Genomic DNA, 12,020 nt, shown 5'->3' on the forward strand with positions numbered 1-12,020 from the left:
GTTTAACAATTTCTTTATAAGGTCGATAGATGGTTCTAGACGTGCGCGTGGCGCAATGCGCATTTGGTCTATTTTATTATTTAGATAATTTTATGACCTGTAAAGATCAAGATAATTTTATAACTTACTGATTTCTCGAGCAATTTTTTTTCCACCTCATATTTTGAACAATTTTACCAATTTGTCGCAGGATAGGAATTTATCTACGTTTGAATGTCTAGATTGATCGGTCTATTATTATCACTGTCCTATTAATTCAGTTTATTTCAACTTTTTGTTTATTTGTTTTGTTCTTACTCTACTTCTACACCTAATTTCTGCTTGTTTTATGTTATTTTTTATTCTCTGGATTATTTTATTTCTTTCAGTGTGTGCTATTCGTGGACGACCTGAGCATGCCGCAGAAGGAGCAGTGGGGCGCGCAGCCGCCGCTGGAGCTGCTGCGGCAGTGGATCGACCACGGACACTGGTACGACCTCAAGGAGATGGCGCGCCAGGAGCTGGTGGACGTGGTGCGTGATATATCAGTACACCCTATAAGGTGTACTATAGTAGCACTTGTGGTTATATAGGGTGCTCTGAGGAAGTACCAAGTACCTACCAGCCAGCGAAATTTCTGTTAAATTATTAGCCCCACTGTTGAACATGCAGGATGACATATTTTTGAGGGTCTTAATACATAATGTGAAAGTGAAATTCCTTTAAAAATAGGTCCAACGATTTAGGAGATTTAGGAGAAATATATAAAAGTAGACATCTGTTTCGTTAAAGGTTGTTTTGTAAGATCCATTAACTTGTATCAGAAATAAGCACCAACAAACAGACATTCCGTCCATCCTTCTATAACTTTCAATTACTCAACTAATAAGTTCTATACAATAATTCTAGCTGTTCGTCTCAGCGATGTTACCTCCAGGTGGTGGCTCCAACCTGATCTCGTCACGACTGACGCGTCACACCGTGCTCATCACACTCGACTCGTTTGAAGATAACACTTTGAACAAGATATTCGGTACGATCATGGATTGGCATTTTGCTAAGGGATTCAGTGATACACTGGCTAGACAGAGCAAGGTAAGTGATGTACAATATCATTATTGCAATAATTATTACTTTACTTTAAGTAATTTATAAAAAAAAAATCCTACTGACTATTTGTATGTTTGTGCTTCTCTTCAATAGTTTCTAATTGGTGGGTAGATTTAATTTTGTAAATTTTTGGCATTACATTTGATGATGTAAATATGCATACATCAATGAACTTTTAAGATTTGACTAATTGCTTTAACTGCAAGGAATTAAAAATTCATTGCGATATAACTTGGCAATCTTGTGTATTTTTGATTCTACTACTGTTCTAAAAATGTATTCCTTACCACAGAGCGTAGTCAGCGCGACAATGGAGGTCTACAAATCAGTCACACTTCAATTCCTCCCAACGCCCAGCAAGTGCCACTACCTGTTCAATTTACGCGACTTTTCTCGCGTCATCAAGGGCGTGCTGCTCGTGCCCGCCTCGCACATGCGCGACGTGAACAAGCTCGTGCTGCTGTGGATACACGAGACCTACCGCGTGTTCTATGATCGGCTGGTGGACGATGCTGATAGGTATGATGGTTGAGACACTCAACACAGTACATGCAACACGCTGTAACACACCACAATGTGCCGCAACACGCGACAACACGCCGCGACATGTCGTGCACACACGACAACGTGCGTAACATACCGTAACCCACCGTAAAACGAACAATAACATGCGGTATGACGCCGCAACACGCAGGAATACACGTTAACACGTGGTATGACGCCACAACACGCCGTAACATCACACAACACGCCGCAACACGTCACAACACGTAGTAACACGGCACAACACGCCGTAACACGTCACAACACGCTGTAACACGTTATAACACGCAACAACACGCAGCAATGGAATCTGTAATTTATTATTGTTATACTAACACAACATATTTCACCCTTATTATCTAACCCATAAGGCTCAAATTATTCGACGTGGTCTACAACGCACACGTGTTATGACAATGCAACACGCCTTAACACGCCACAACACGTCATAACACGCCGTAACACGCCACGACACGCCATAACACGTCACAACACGCAGCTGCGTGGTAACACCACCTGCGTGTTGTGACGTGCTATTACCAAAACAATATCTGTTAACTAACACCATGTATTTCACCCTTATTATGTAACACGCAAGGCTCAAACTATTCGACTTGGTGTACAAAGCGGTGTACGCGAACTACCGCGTGCACATGGACCAAGTGCTGACGGAGCTGGGCTACGTGCCCGACGGCGAGAAATGCTCGAACAAACATGCGGCGAATATATTCTTTGGCAACTATATGGAGCCGGACGCTGATCCCAAGATTTATGATCAGGTTTGTGCCATAAATATTTCTACATTATTTTATGTGAGCAGTGTTTTTGACCAATTAAATTTAGTTCAGAATATATTTGCGATAGAAAGAGGGTGGGTTTGTTTTATAAAGTTGATTGAATCGTTGAATGGTTATTAAGATGTGTTTTTAACTGACATCAAAAAAGGAGGCTGTTCTTAATTTGGCCAGTATATTTATTTTAAATTAATTTAGTTTGGATGAAGTTCAACTTTTTGAAATTGAGAAAGTCCATCCATAAACGTGTACATAAGTAAATTTTGAATTGAATTTTAAAAAATTCGTTTATTTTGTACTCAATACAAGATATGTTCGATTCTCTCTAATAGCTAGATTCTAGAATATATACTGGCTGAATATACAAAATGTATGTCCCAAGGTAATGGACCTGGATGACATGTCGGTAAAGATGGAGTACTATCTAGAAGAGTACAACGTGGTGTCGTCGTCTCCTATGTCGTTGGTCATGTTCCGATACGCGCTGGATCATATCTCGAGATGTACGCGTGTGCTGTTGCAGGATAATGGTAATTATAGTATTCCTAAATTGATTAGTTACTTTTGTCGAGGTTTTTAGATTATCTTGTGAAACGATTACACTGTTTACTAGACTTTTGTGAAGTAATCTAATGTACAATTTATAATTGCACCTAGTGCACTACCACGCGTATAAAATAATATCTTTTAATGGTAGCACTAAATATGCAATGATTAAGTTTATTGTAATAACCCCGTATGTTTATATAAAAAAATCGAATTGAGGTATATGGTCATTGCGCCAAATAGGGATCTGAAAGAAATAAATTATGATAAAAAAAAATTCTACAGGTAACTTGTTATTGGTCGGTGTGGGAGGCAGTGGCAGAAGTAGTGCAGTGAAGTTAGCAGCAAGTATTTTAGAAATGAATGTCATACAGGTACTCATACATAGAAACGTTTTATGCCATCTTTATAGAATCCTTCCAAGCTGTTAATTGTTATTTTATCTTTTAAAACTCAAATTTTTATTAAACATATAGTGTAGGTTAGGAACAAAATTTAAGAAGAATTCACTTATTAAAATGTTCATACAGATCGAGATATCCCGCGTGTACGGACAGAATGAGTGGCGGGATGATCTACGGAAGATGTTGATGAAGGCCGGCATTATTGGGAAACCGCTTGTATTCCTATTTGCTGATAATCAAGTGAGTATATAATAATTATATGAAAAATATTAGCGTTAAGGCACAAGTAAACCCACTAAAATAACTTCTGGAGAAAAATTTAATTTAAATGAATATAATGCTGTTGGTTTGTAACTTGCAAAGCAAAGTTTCGAGGTATTTTCTCGAAAATTAGATTTTTGCAAGGACCAATCTGAATTCAGCATCTTAATTCATAAACTCAATTAAGATTGTGAATTCAGAGAGGAATTCTGTCTATTTGAGGCCAGCCTAACGTTTATTTTCACTTCAAATATAAGTAAAGTAATTTTTCCCAGATAATGTACGAAGGAATGGTGGAAGATATCAACATGTTGCTCAATACTGGTGATATTCCTAATTTGTACGGAATGGACGAAAAAGTGGAGATATTGGACAAGATGCAAGCGGCGGTCAGAGAGAGTGTAAGTGCACTATAATATTTAGCTGACTTCAAATAACGATGGATTTTCTATTATTAATAGATCTTTTAACCTAATGAAATGAGAACGGGAATCTTAACAACTTAAAAACTTAAAAATGTAGTCGTAGTAAAAAAATCCCAAGTTAATTGGGTGATTCAACGGGGTGATTCTAACTATTTCCAGACACAAAAATCATATTATAAGCACTCCATTACGAGACGATAAAAAGACAAACAAATAACCTTTCGCATTTCTTATATTATTAATTCAAAGACTCGTTTAATAGCATATTTTAAGGATAATCTATATTTTTAAGCATAATCTGGGGCCCTACTATGGACCTCTTGTTTCAAGACAGTTTACGCCCTGAATTGAACTGACGGGCGAATTCATATTATGTATTTATTAAGACTAATTAATTTCACCAGGGTAAGAAGATAGAAACCACCCCGCTAGCAATGTTCGGTTTCTACGTGGAGCGTGTGAAAGCGAACCTGCGGATCGTGCTAGCTATGTCACCGATTGGGGATTCGTTCAGGAATCGCTTGAGGATGTTCCCGTCGCTCATTAATTGTGCTACTATTGATTGGTTTGTGCTTTAAATCATTACACGTTTTTTAAAATATCGTTTAGGTTATGTGTAACAAGTTATTTTACATAGTTCAAAATGTACGACGAACGTGGTGAAATTTTATGGGAATAATTTTATTAATGGTAACTTCTAATAAATCTTTTTTTTTGCAAGAACGCAGTGGCGTGAACCTTTTCTTACTCCTTTAAACTACCAAATGTGGTAGAGCTGTTAAATGGTTCTTACAGTATCTATAACTACATAGTTTTACCTATGTATGGAATGTTTGAACAAAAATTTAATACGTTTTAAAAACCCAGGTTCACATCATGGCCGCCAGAGGCACTGGAACGCGTGGCGTCCATGTTCATAGCGAAGATGGAGAACGTCGGCGACGAGCTGCGCGACGCGTGCGTAGTGATGTGCCAGCTGTTCCACACTAGTGTTGTGACGCTCAGCGATAGGTGCGTGTCACTAGTGTCGATAGTGTCGATAGTGTTTACAACAACTTTACTTTTTACCTTCTAGAAAATAACAAGCTACATGCTTGCGTATAAACATTTGTAAAAAGTAGGAATTTTTGTACATATCAGTGCATTTTCTGAGTAATTAATAAAGTACATCAGCCTATAAAATGCAATACCATACAATTGGCAAGGAATTTCATATTTCAAGTGCAAAAATAAAAATAACATATACTGCCCTTTGGTTTTACGCTTAAAAATAAAGAGACACTAATAAACTCTATGTCTGAATACTAACTAACCATGCATACATATTATTTTATAGGTTTTATGCAGATCAAAAGCGCAAAGTGTACGTCACACCGACGAGCTACTTGGAGCTTATCAAAGCATTCATGAGCTTATACGCTTTGAAAGTTGACCAGATTACTAAAGCTAGGATACGGTAAGATTTTAGCACCATGCTTTATATTAAACTCAAAGGTGAATAATGTTTTATTAATTACTATTTTACGCCCAGGATAATAAGGTATAATTATACCAAGTTTCATCGAAATCGAACCGTTAGTTTTCACGTGATGCCTTCACATACAGACAGACAAAAATTTTTTTAATCACATATTTGGGTTTGGTATCGATCCAGTAACACCCCCTGGTATTTATTTTTTCAATATTTTCAATGTACAGAATTGACCCTTCTACAGATTTATTATATGTATAGATAATATAACAGCTTCACCAAGCACCTGTAGCAATGTGTCAACGATTTACTTTGATCGAATTTTGTCTTTAACATCTGAACTTTCAAATAAAATAAAAAATCATGTTAATTCGTTAAAATATATTTTTTTATATTGCGACATAGGTTGTAAAAAAATAGAAAAAACGTGTTTTTATTGATTTTATGAATTATCTGATGAACTACGCAACAAAAAATTGTTGCAAATCTTACCGATATTTTAGGTTTATGAAATAATGCTAACTATATTTTTCCTTCATCATCTATTCCCGCAGCTACGAGACAGGTCTGGAACAGCTGGAGTTCGCAGCGGGCCAGGTGGCGGTGATGCAGCAGAACCTCATCGACCTGCAGCCGCTGCTCGTCGAGACATCGGATAAGACTGAGAAGCTCATGATTAAGATCGAACAGGATACTGTGGTGGTGGAGAAGCAGAAAGAGGTGAAATAATTGTTTGTTTTTTTATGAGATTTTGATTTTTATGAACTTCAATTGTGAATAGCAGTATTTCATTTAGGTATAGTTACGAAAGGTACATTCATTTTTATTGCTGCATTTCTGGTTGATAAAGCATCTGTTTAATATTTATAAGCGGTTTAAACTTCACATTATATGGCTGACCCGTGCCTTTGTTTTATCTACCTTAAAACTTGTCCATAAAAAAATAAAAAAAATAAATAAAAAAGAGTTTATTTCTCACATTGGTTACATTAAATAAGTACACATTTCGATTACATATAAATAAGTGTGAGACTGGTGCCTAAACTAGGTAACAAAAATTACCTGTATTTTAGGTCACCAGGCCCCCACTCCTCACTTCTTTGGATCACATTTTATTTATACTTGTTGAGAGAAAAAACGCTAGAAATAAGAAAAACTACAAAGAATATATAAACCACTATCATACCTAAGCTCAGTTGTAACCACCAGTCCAGAAAGCAAGAGTTTTGTATATATTAAAAATATATAATTATCATTGTTTATTTAGGCAAAATTAATAATAAAATTCCCATTACACTTGCACTTAGCCCTACGACCAACGACGGGTCTTGGGATCGAATGACTGGATATATAAAGCCAGTCATTCACTAAGTCTAATAGAAATAAATAAAAAAAAAAAAATACTTAATTTTAATGTATTTTACTTTCATTACTTAAGTATTACGTCCTAAAAGTTAGCAATACCTCTGTATCCTCGTAATTCAAAGTAAGAAGCCATTCTTTCAAAACTAATTTTAGTTTATTTTTTGTGAGTGGATAAATGGATATTATTTGGGAAATTTTGTTGTACAGCCTTGGACCCATTACATAAGAGTGCCTACCCGCGATACAGGTTCTGCACGATTCTTGTTTAACTATTTTATTATTCCTACGTATAGTTGATAAGAGATGTTTATCATATTTTAAGTGTGCATGTGTACGAAGTATCATATTTAAGATATAAAGTTTTCGCACCGACAGAACTTTACAGTCAGCGTATAGTTTTGAAGTTGGGTATCTAAAATGTTTTTTAGTCATAATCTTCAGAATCATTCTCTGGGCTCTTTCAAGCTGTAAAATAGTTGTTTTAGGAGCTCCACCCCACACTGCAATACCGTAAGATAAGATCGATTGAGCTAAAGCATTATAAACAATAGTTAGGATTCGATTATCAGCAGAATTTTTTAATAACTTAAAGACATAAATTAACTTACGGACACGAGCAGTCATATATTGAATGTGGACATGCCAAGAGAGGTTTTCATCAATATGAATTCCTAAATATTTTATAGTTCTCGCCCTTTCGAGATGAGGACAATTACAAGTACTACTATCACAGTATGATCCGTTACAAGTATGAATTTTAATTGTGAATGAGGGATCAATGTGTCGAAAGCCAGCTGACGAGGCCGAGAAGAGCATGAAATGAGTCTTGCTAATATTTAGTGTAAGAAGATTATTAGAAAGCCAGGCCATAACAACAGACAGAGCTTTTTCCGCATTCTCTCTCGTTTCATCCCAAGTATGTCCTTCAATTATTAAAGCAGTGTCATCTGCGTAAGTAAAAATTTTGCAATGAGGTATGTTAAGCATACACAATTGATTTATGTAAACCAAGAACAAGGTGGGTCCAAGCACACTTCCCTGAGGAACTCCGTAAGACAAATTGATTTCGTCACTTATATAATCGCCAACCTTCACTCGCTGACTTCTTTCAATTAAGTAATTTCTGAATAAATCAAGCTCTACTCCTCTAATGCCCATTTCTTCGAGCTTGTTCACAAGCTTGGGTACAGAGACAGTATCAAAAGCTTTTTTTAGATCTAAAAATATACCAATACACTTATCTTTTCTATCTAGTGTTCTTGAAACTTCTTCAGTTAATCTCATAACAGCATCTTCTGATGATATGCCTTTACGAAAGCCATATTGGTTGTCTGATATTATTTTATAGTTCTCTAGGTAAGTCATTAGACGCTTGTTCAGCGTTTTTTCAAGAACCTTAGACAGACTAGTAAGTACAGAAATAGGTCTATAGTTATTGATACTGCCTCTGTCACCACCCTTGTGTACTGGAGTTATAATAGCTTGTTTGAAAACTCTAGGAAAAATACCCGTGGAGTAGCAAAGATTGTAAAGTTTAGATATTATCGGTGCAAGTGTTGGTAATGCAAGTTTCAGTATTCTACAAGAGATTCCATCGACACCTACGGCACAATCATTTCGCAGATCATTTATAGTATTAATAATTTCAGTATCATCAACATCTACGAGACCAAATGAATTTAACATCGATGTTTTCGGTAGCACACTTAAGGGGAAACATATATTTGCGTTAGTAGAAAGAATATTATTCGCCAGGGAATTTCCAATATTTGAAAAGAAATCGTTTATATGATTAACAGAAACTGAAGGTATTTCACAAAGATATAGCAAATCCGTACTTGATGAAGGTTTGGTCGCGGCATGTGTGATGTTTTTTATTACTTCCCACGTCGCTTTAGGATTACCATTGACTTTTTCGAATTGATTGCGTTCGTATTGATGTTTTAATTTTTTCAGTAATTTTGTACAAAAATTTCGGTAGCGTTTATATGTCAGTAGAAGTGTATCGTTATTTGGGTCCTTTTTACATTTTTTATGCAGCTTATCTCGATTTCGTATGCACTTTAAGAGGCCAGGGGTGAGCCACGGTTTAAGGTTACGCTTTTTTTTTGGAATAATTTTAGTCGAGGTGTGTTTATTTATTATATTTGAAATACGAGACACAATATTTTCAGCAACAAAATTCGGGTCATTAGAAGCAAAAATATCAGAAAAATTTGTTTCAGTTATGTCTTTAACTATACTATCAAAATCAATGCGACGAATCAATGATGTATTATTCGATTTTTGCAAAGAAGCATGTAAAATTAACAATGTAGAATAATGATCAGTTAAAGTACTCTGAATGATTAGTGTTTTAAATAAATATCGTGACTTCAGAATGACATGATCGTAGCATGTACGACCATGCGTGGGTAAATAATGTGTAGATAGCAGCCCATGGCCTGCAAGCATATTCAGATAATCATTGCTGAAGCTAGTGTCACTTTGCGGTATAATATTAATATTAATATCTCCTACTAAAGCAACCGTACTAAATTGCGACAGTTCTGACAGAACATTATTTAATCCTGATATAAAATTATCCACATTTTTAAAAGAAGGTGGTCGATACACACCTATTATGGCAAAATTATTCCCGAGTTTGCAGATTAACCCACTACTTTCAATAAAAACCGGAAAGCATATGGTATGTGTAATATTACTTTGAATGTAAATAATAACCCCATCGTTTTGGTTATGATTATCTTTTGAACAATAATTTAAAAAGCCATCAATTTTAGGAATATTAGATGTTTTACTCAACCAGCATTCAGTCAATACTATGATATCAATGTTTACTCTAATAAGAGATAGCAATGCCAATAATCCGTCAAAATTTTTATTCACACTTCTTATATTGATGTGAAATATTTTTATTGATTTACCATTTCGAGGTACATGTGAAAAACATTCGTTTGGAAGACAAGTATAGGATCTATCTTCACCTAAGTTGTCCAACTCTGTTTCGATATTCCTTAAACTGTCCATTTTATTTTAATATTTAACAATTTAAAGCAAAAACAATTTGAACTAACTAATATATCAGACATAAAAAACGCCGCGGCCGCACAAATGTACTTAACTTTTATACATAAAATGTAACAAGTTATTTTAACACAACAATATAGTTTGTAATAATTTTTATAATTAATAAATGTTTGTGAGGGTAGTGGGAAAATATTATTCAACTTATTGATAGTTAGGCTTGTGGTACAATGAGTTACTGAGTAATTTATGCTATAAAAATTAAATGACTTACATAATACAATTAGTATAATAAATGAAAAAGATGTATGATTACTATCTAGTCAATCTTTTTGGAGTGTAAGAAGATCAGTCTCACGTTTTATCTCCATACGTTGAGTGCCCTCAGATTTTCTGACATAGATTTTCCCATTTAATGTCCATACAAATTTATACCCACCAGCTTTAGCTTTTTCGCGTGCTAGGGCAAATAATTTTCTATTCTTACTGGTCAAGCTCTCAGATATATAAATTGGTGCTGTTGGGCCCGGTAAACCAAGTGTTGCCGTTGATAATTTATTGGCTGAGTTAGTTTTGTTATAATTCTTCATGTTGTTTATGATCCTATTTTTTGTGATTGTCGACGATAACTCCAAGAAGATAGTAGAACTCCCTGTCTTTGATTTATAGCGATAAATATCTTTGATCTCAGTGGGTTGTAAATTTACATTAAGAATATTGCAGGTTTTTTGGACTAATTCACAAAGATCCTGTTGTGTCACCTCCTTTACTTGCTGCGATGTACTTTGTAATGGAATGTTACGAAACTCAATAACTGTGGACTTAAGCTTTTTTTCCAAGTCTTCAATTTTGTTTTCCAGTGAATTAATGTAATTATTATTGTCTTTGCATCGACTTTCAAGACCCGTTATTTTATTTAAAATGTCCTCATATTGAGTAGAAATAAATTGCATTGACTTTTCAAGCTCAGAAGTGGTTTCTTGTATTTTTGTATTTTGTAGTTTTAGTATTGCCATATCTGTGCTCAATGTTTTGAGGGTCTGATCTTGTTCCTTCTTCCAACTATGTAGCAACGTAAGAAGTTCTTCCTTCAGTGTCCCGCAGTCAGAAGTAAACTTTTCTCCACTACGAGGTCGTTTAGTTCTTCGGCCCACGTAACTAACAGGATTATCAGGATCCAAGTTGACAATGTCGTTTTCTGAAGATACTTGTTGGACACCCGGAGGAGTTCTTAATAAATTTGACATTTTTTTTTTTTTTTTTTTTGTGATGTTCACAGTTTTCGTGGTAGTAAAAATACGATGTTACCAAGAAATGCGGTAAGACACGCTAGGATGTGACACAAATATATCTGTTCCAATCACTCCGTCTTTATCGCGCTCACTACTGCACTGCCTATGATTTATACGCGCCTGGTACTGCGTGGTACTACTTTATCGCAGCGAGTTATTGAATTTTAAATACGGATTAAATTTAACACGAGACACGTCCGATCACTTCGAAGGTCCGGAGCGGAAGGGACATACATGTTGTATTCTTATTTCCTGAAGAGCTTCTTTTAGATCAAAATTTGATTGCAACTTTGAGAATACACTTTTCCTTTTATAATTTCTAATACTTATTTTATCTAATTTCTAATGGTCACATTATCTGATCACATCTCTATAGCTTACCAAATTCGCAACCCTATAGCTGTATGCTTACCCAATTCCCAACACCAGATAGTAGGTGCGGACGAAGCGCTAGCCAACGAAGCGGCTGCAGCGGCTCAAGCGATCAAGGACGACTGTGAGTCGGACCTCGCTGAAGCGGTGCCAGCGCTGCAAGCGGCGTTAGATGCGCTGAATACTCTCAAACCAGCAGATATCACACTGGTGAAGTCGATGAAGAACCCCCCAGCTGGGGTGAAGCTGGTGATGGAAGCGGTGTGCGTGATGAAGGGCATTAAGGGGGATAGGAAGATGGATCCTAATGGTGGGTTGTATTGAGCAAAACACTCAAATCGTATAAAAATAAAAATGTCCTAAAATATTTATAAAATACGCGTAGGCAGAGATTTGCTTCGGACAATTTTTAGCGTTGTTTATTTTACATC

General features: G+C 35.7%; 1 protein-coding gene across 1 annotated transcript in view; it reads left to right on the forward strand.

The window, feature by feature from the left end:
- The window catches only part of LOC123695697 (dynein axonemal heavy chain 3), a 57,430-nt gene that overhangs the window by 23,764 nt on the left and 21,646 nt on the right, over positions 1–12,020 (forward strand). The window contains exons 37-49 of the mRNA XM_045641604.1: positions 369–512; positions 889–1,074; positions 1,382–1,608; positions 2,231–2,411; positions 2,809–2,956; positions 3,258–3,346; positions 3,503–3,616; positions 3,913–4,038; positions 4,467–4,627; positions 4,930–5,073; positions 5,399–5,518; positions 6,088–6,253; positions 11,647–11,899. Of these exons, the coding sequence (XP_045497560.1) occupies positions 369–512; positions 889–1,074; positions 1,382–1,608; positions 2,231–2,411; positions 2,809–2,956; positions 3,258–3,346; positions 3,503–3,616; positions 3,913–4,038; positions 4,467–4,627; positions 4,930–5,073; positions 5,399–5,518; positions 6,088–6,253; positions 11,647–11,899 (2,059 nt within the window). The remainder of the gene's footprint in view (positions 1–368; positions 513–888; positions 1,075–1,381; positions 1,609–2,230; positions 2,412–2,808; positions 2,957–3,257; positions 3,347–3,502; positions 3,617–3,912; positions 4,039–4,466; positions 4,628–4,929; positions 5,074–5,398; positions 5,519–6,087; positions 6,254–11,646; positions 11,900–12,020) is intronic.

Source organism: Colias croceus, chromosome 11 (assembly GCF_905220415.1).
Source record: "Colias croceus chromosome 11, ilColCroc2.1".
Classification (NCBI taxonomy): domain Eukaryota; kingdom Metazoa; phylum Arthropoda; class Insecta; order Lepidoptera; family Pieridae; genus Colias; species Colias croceus.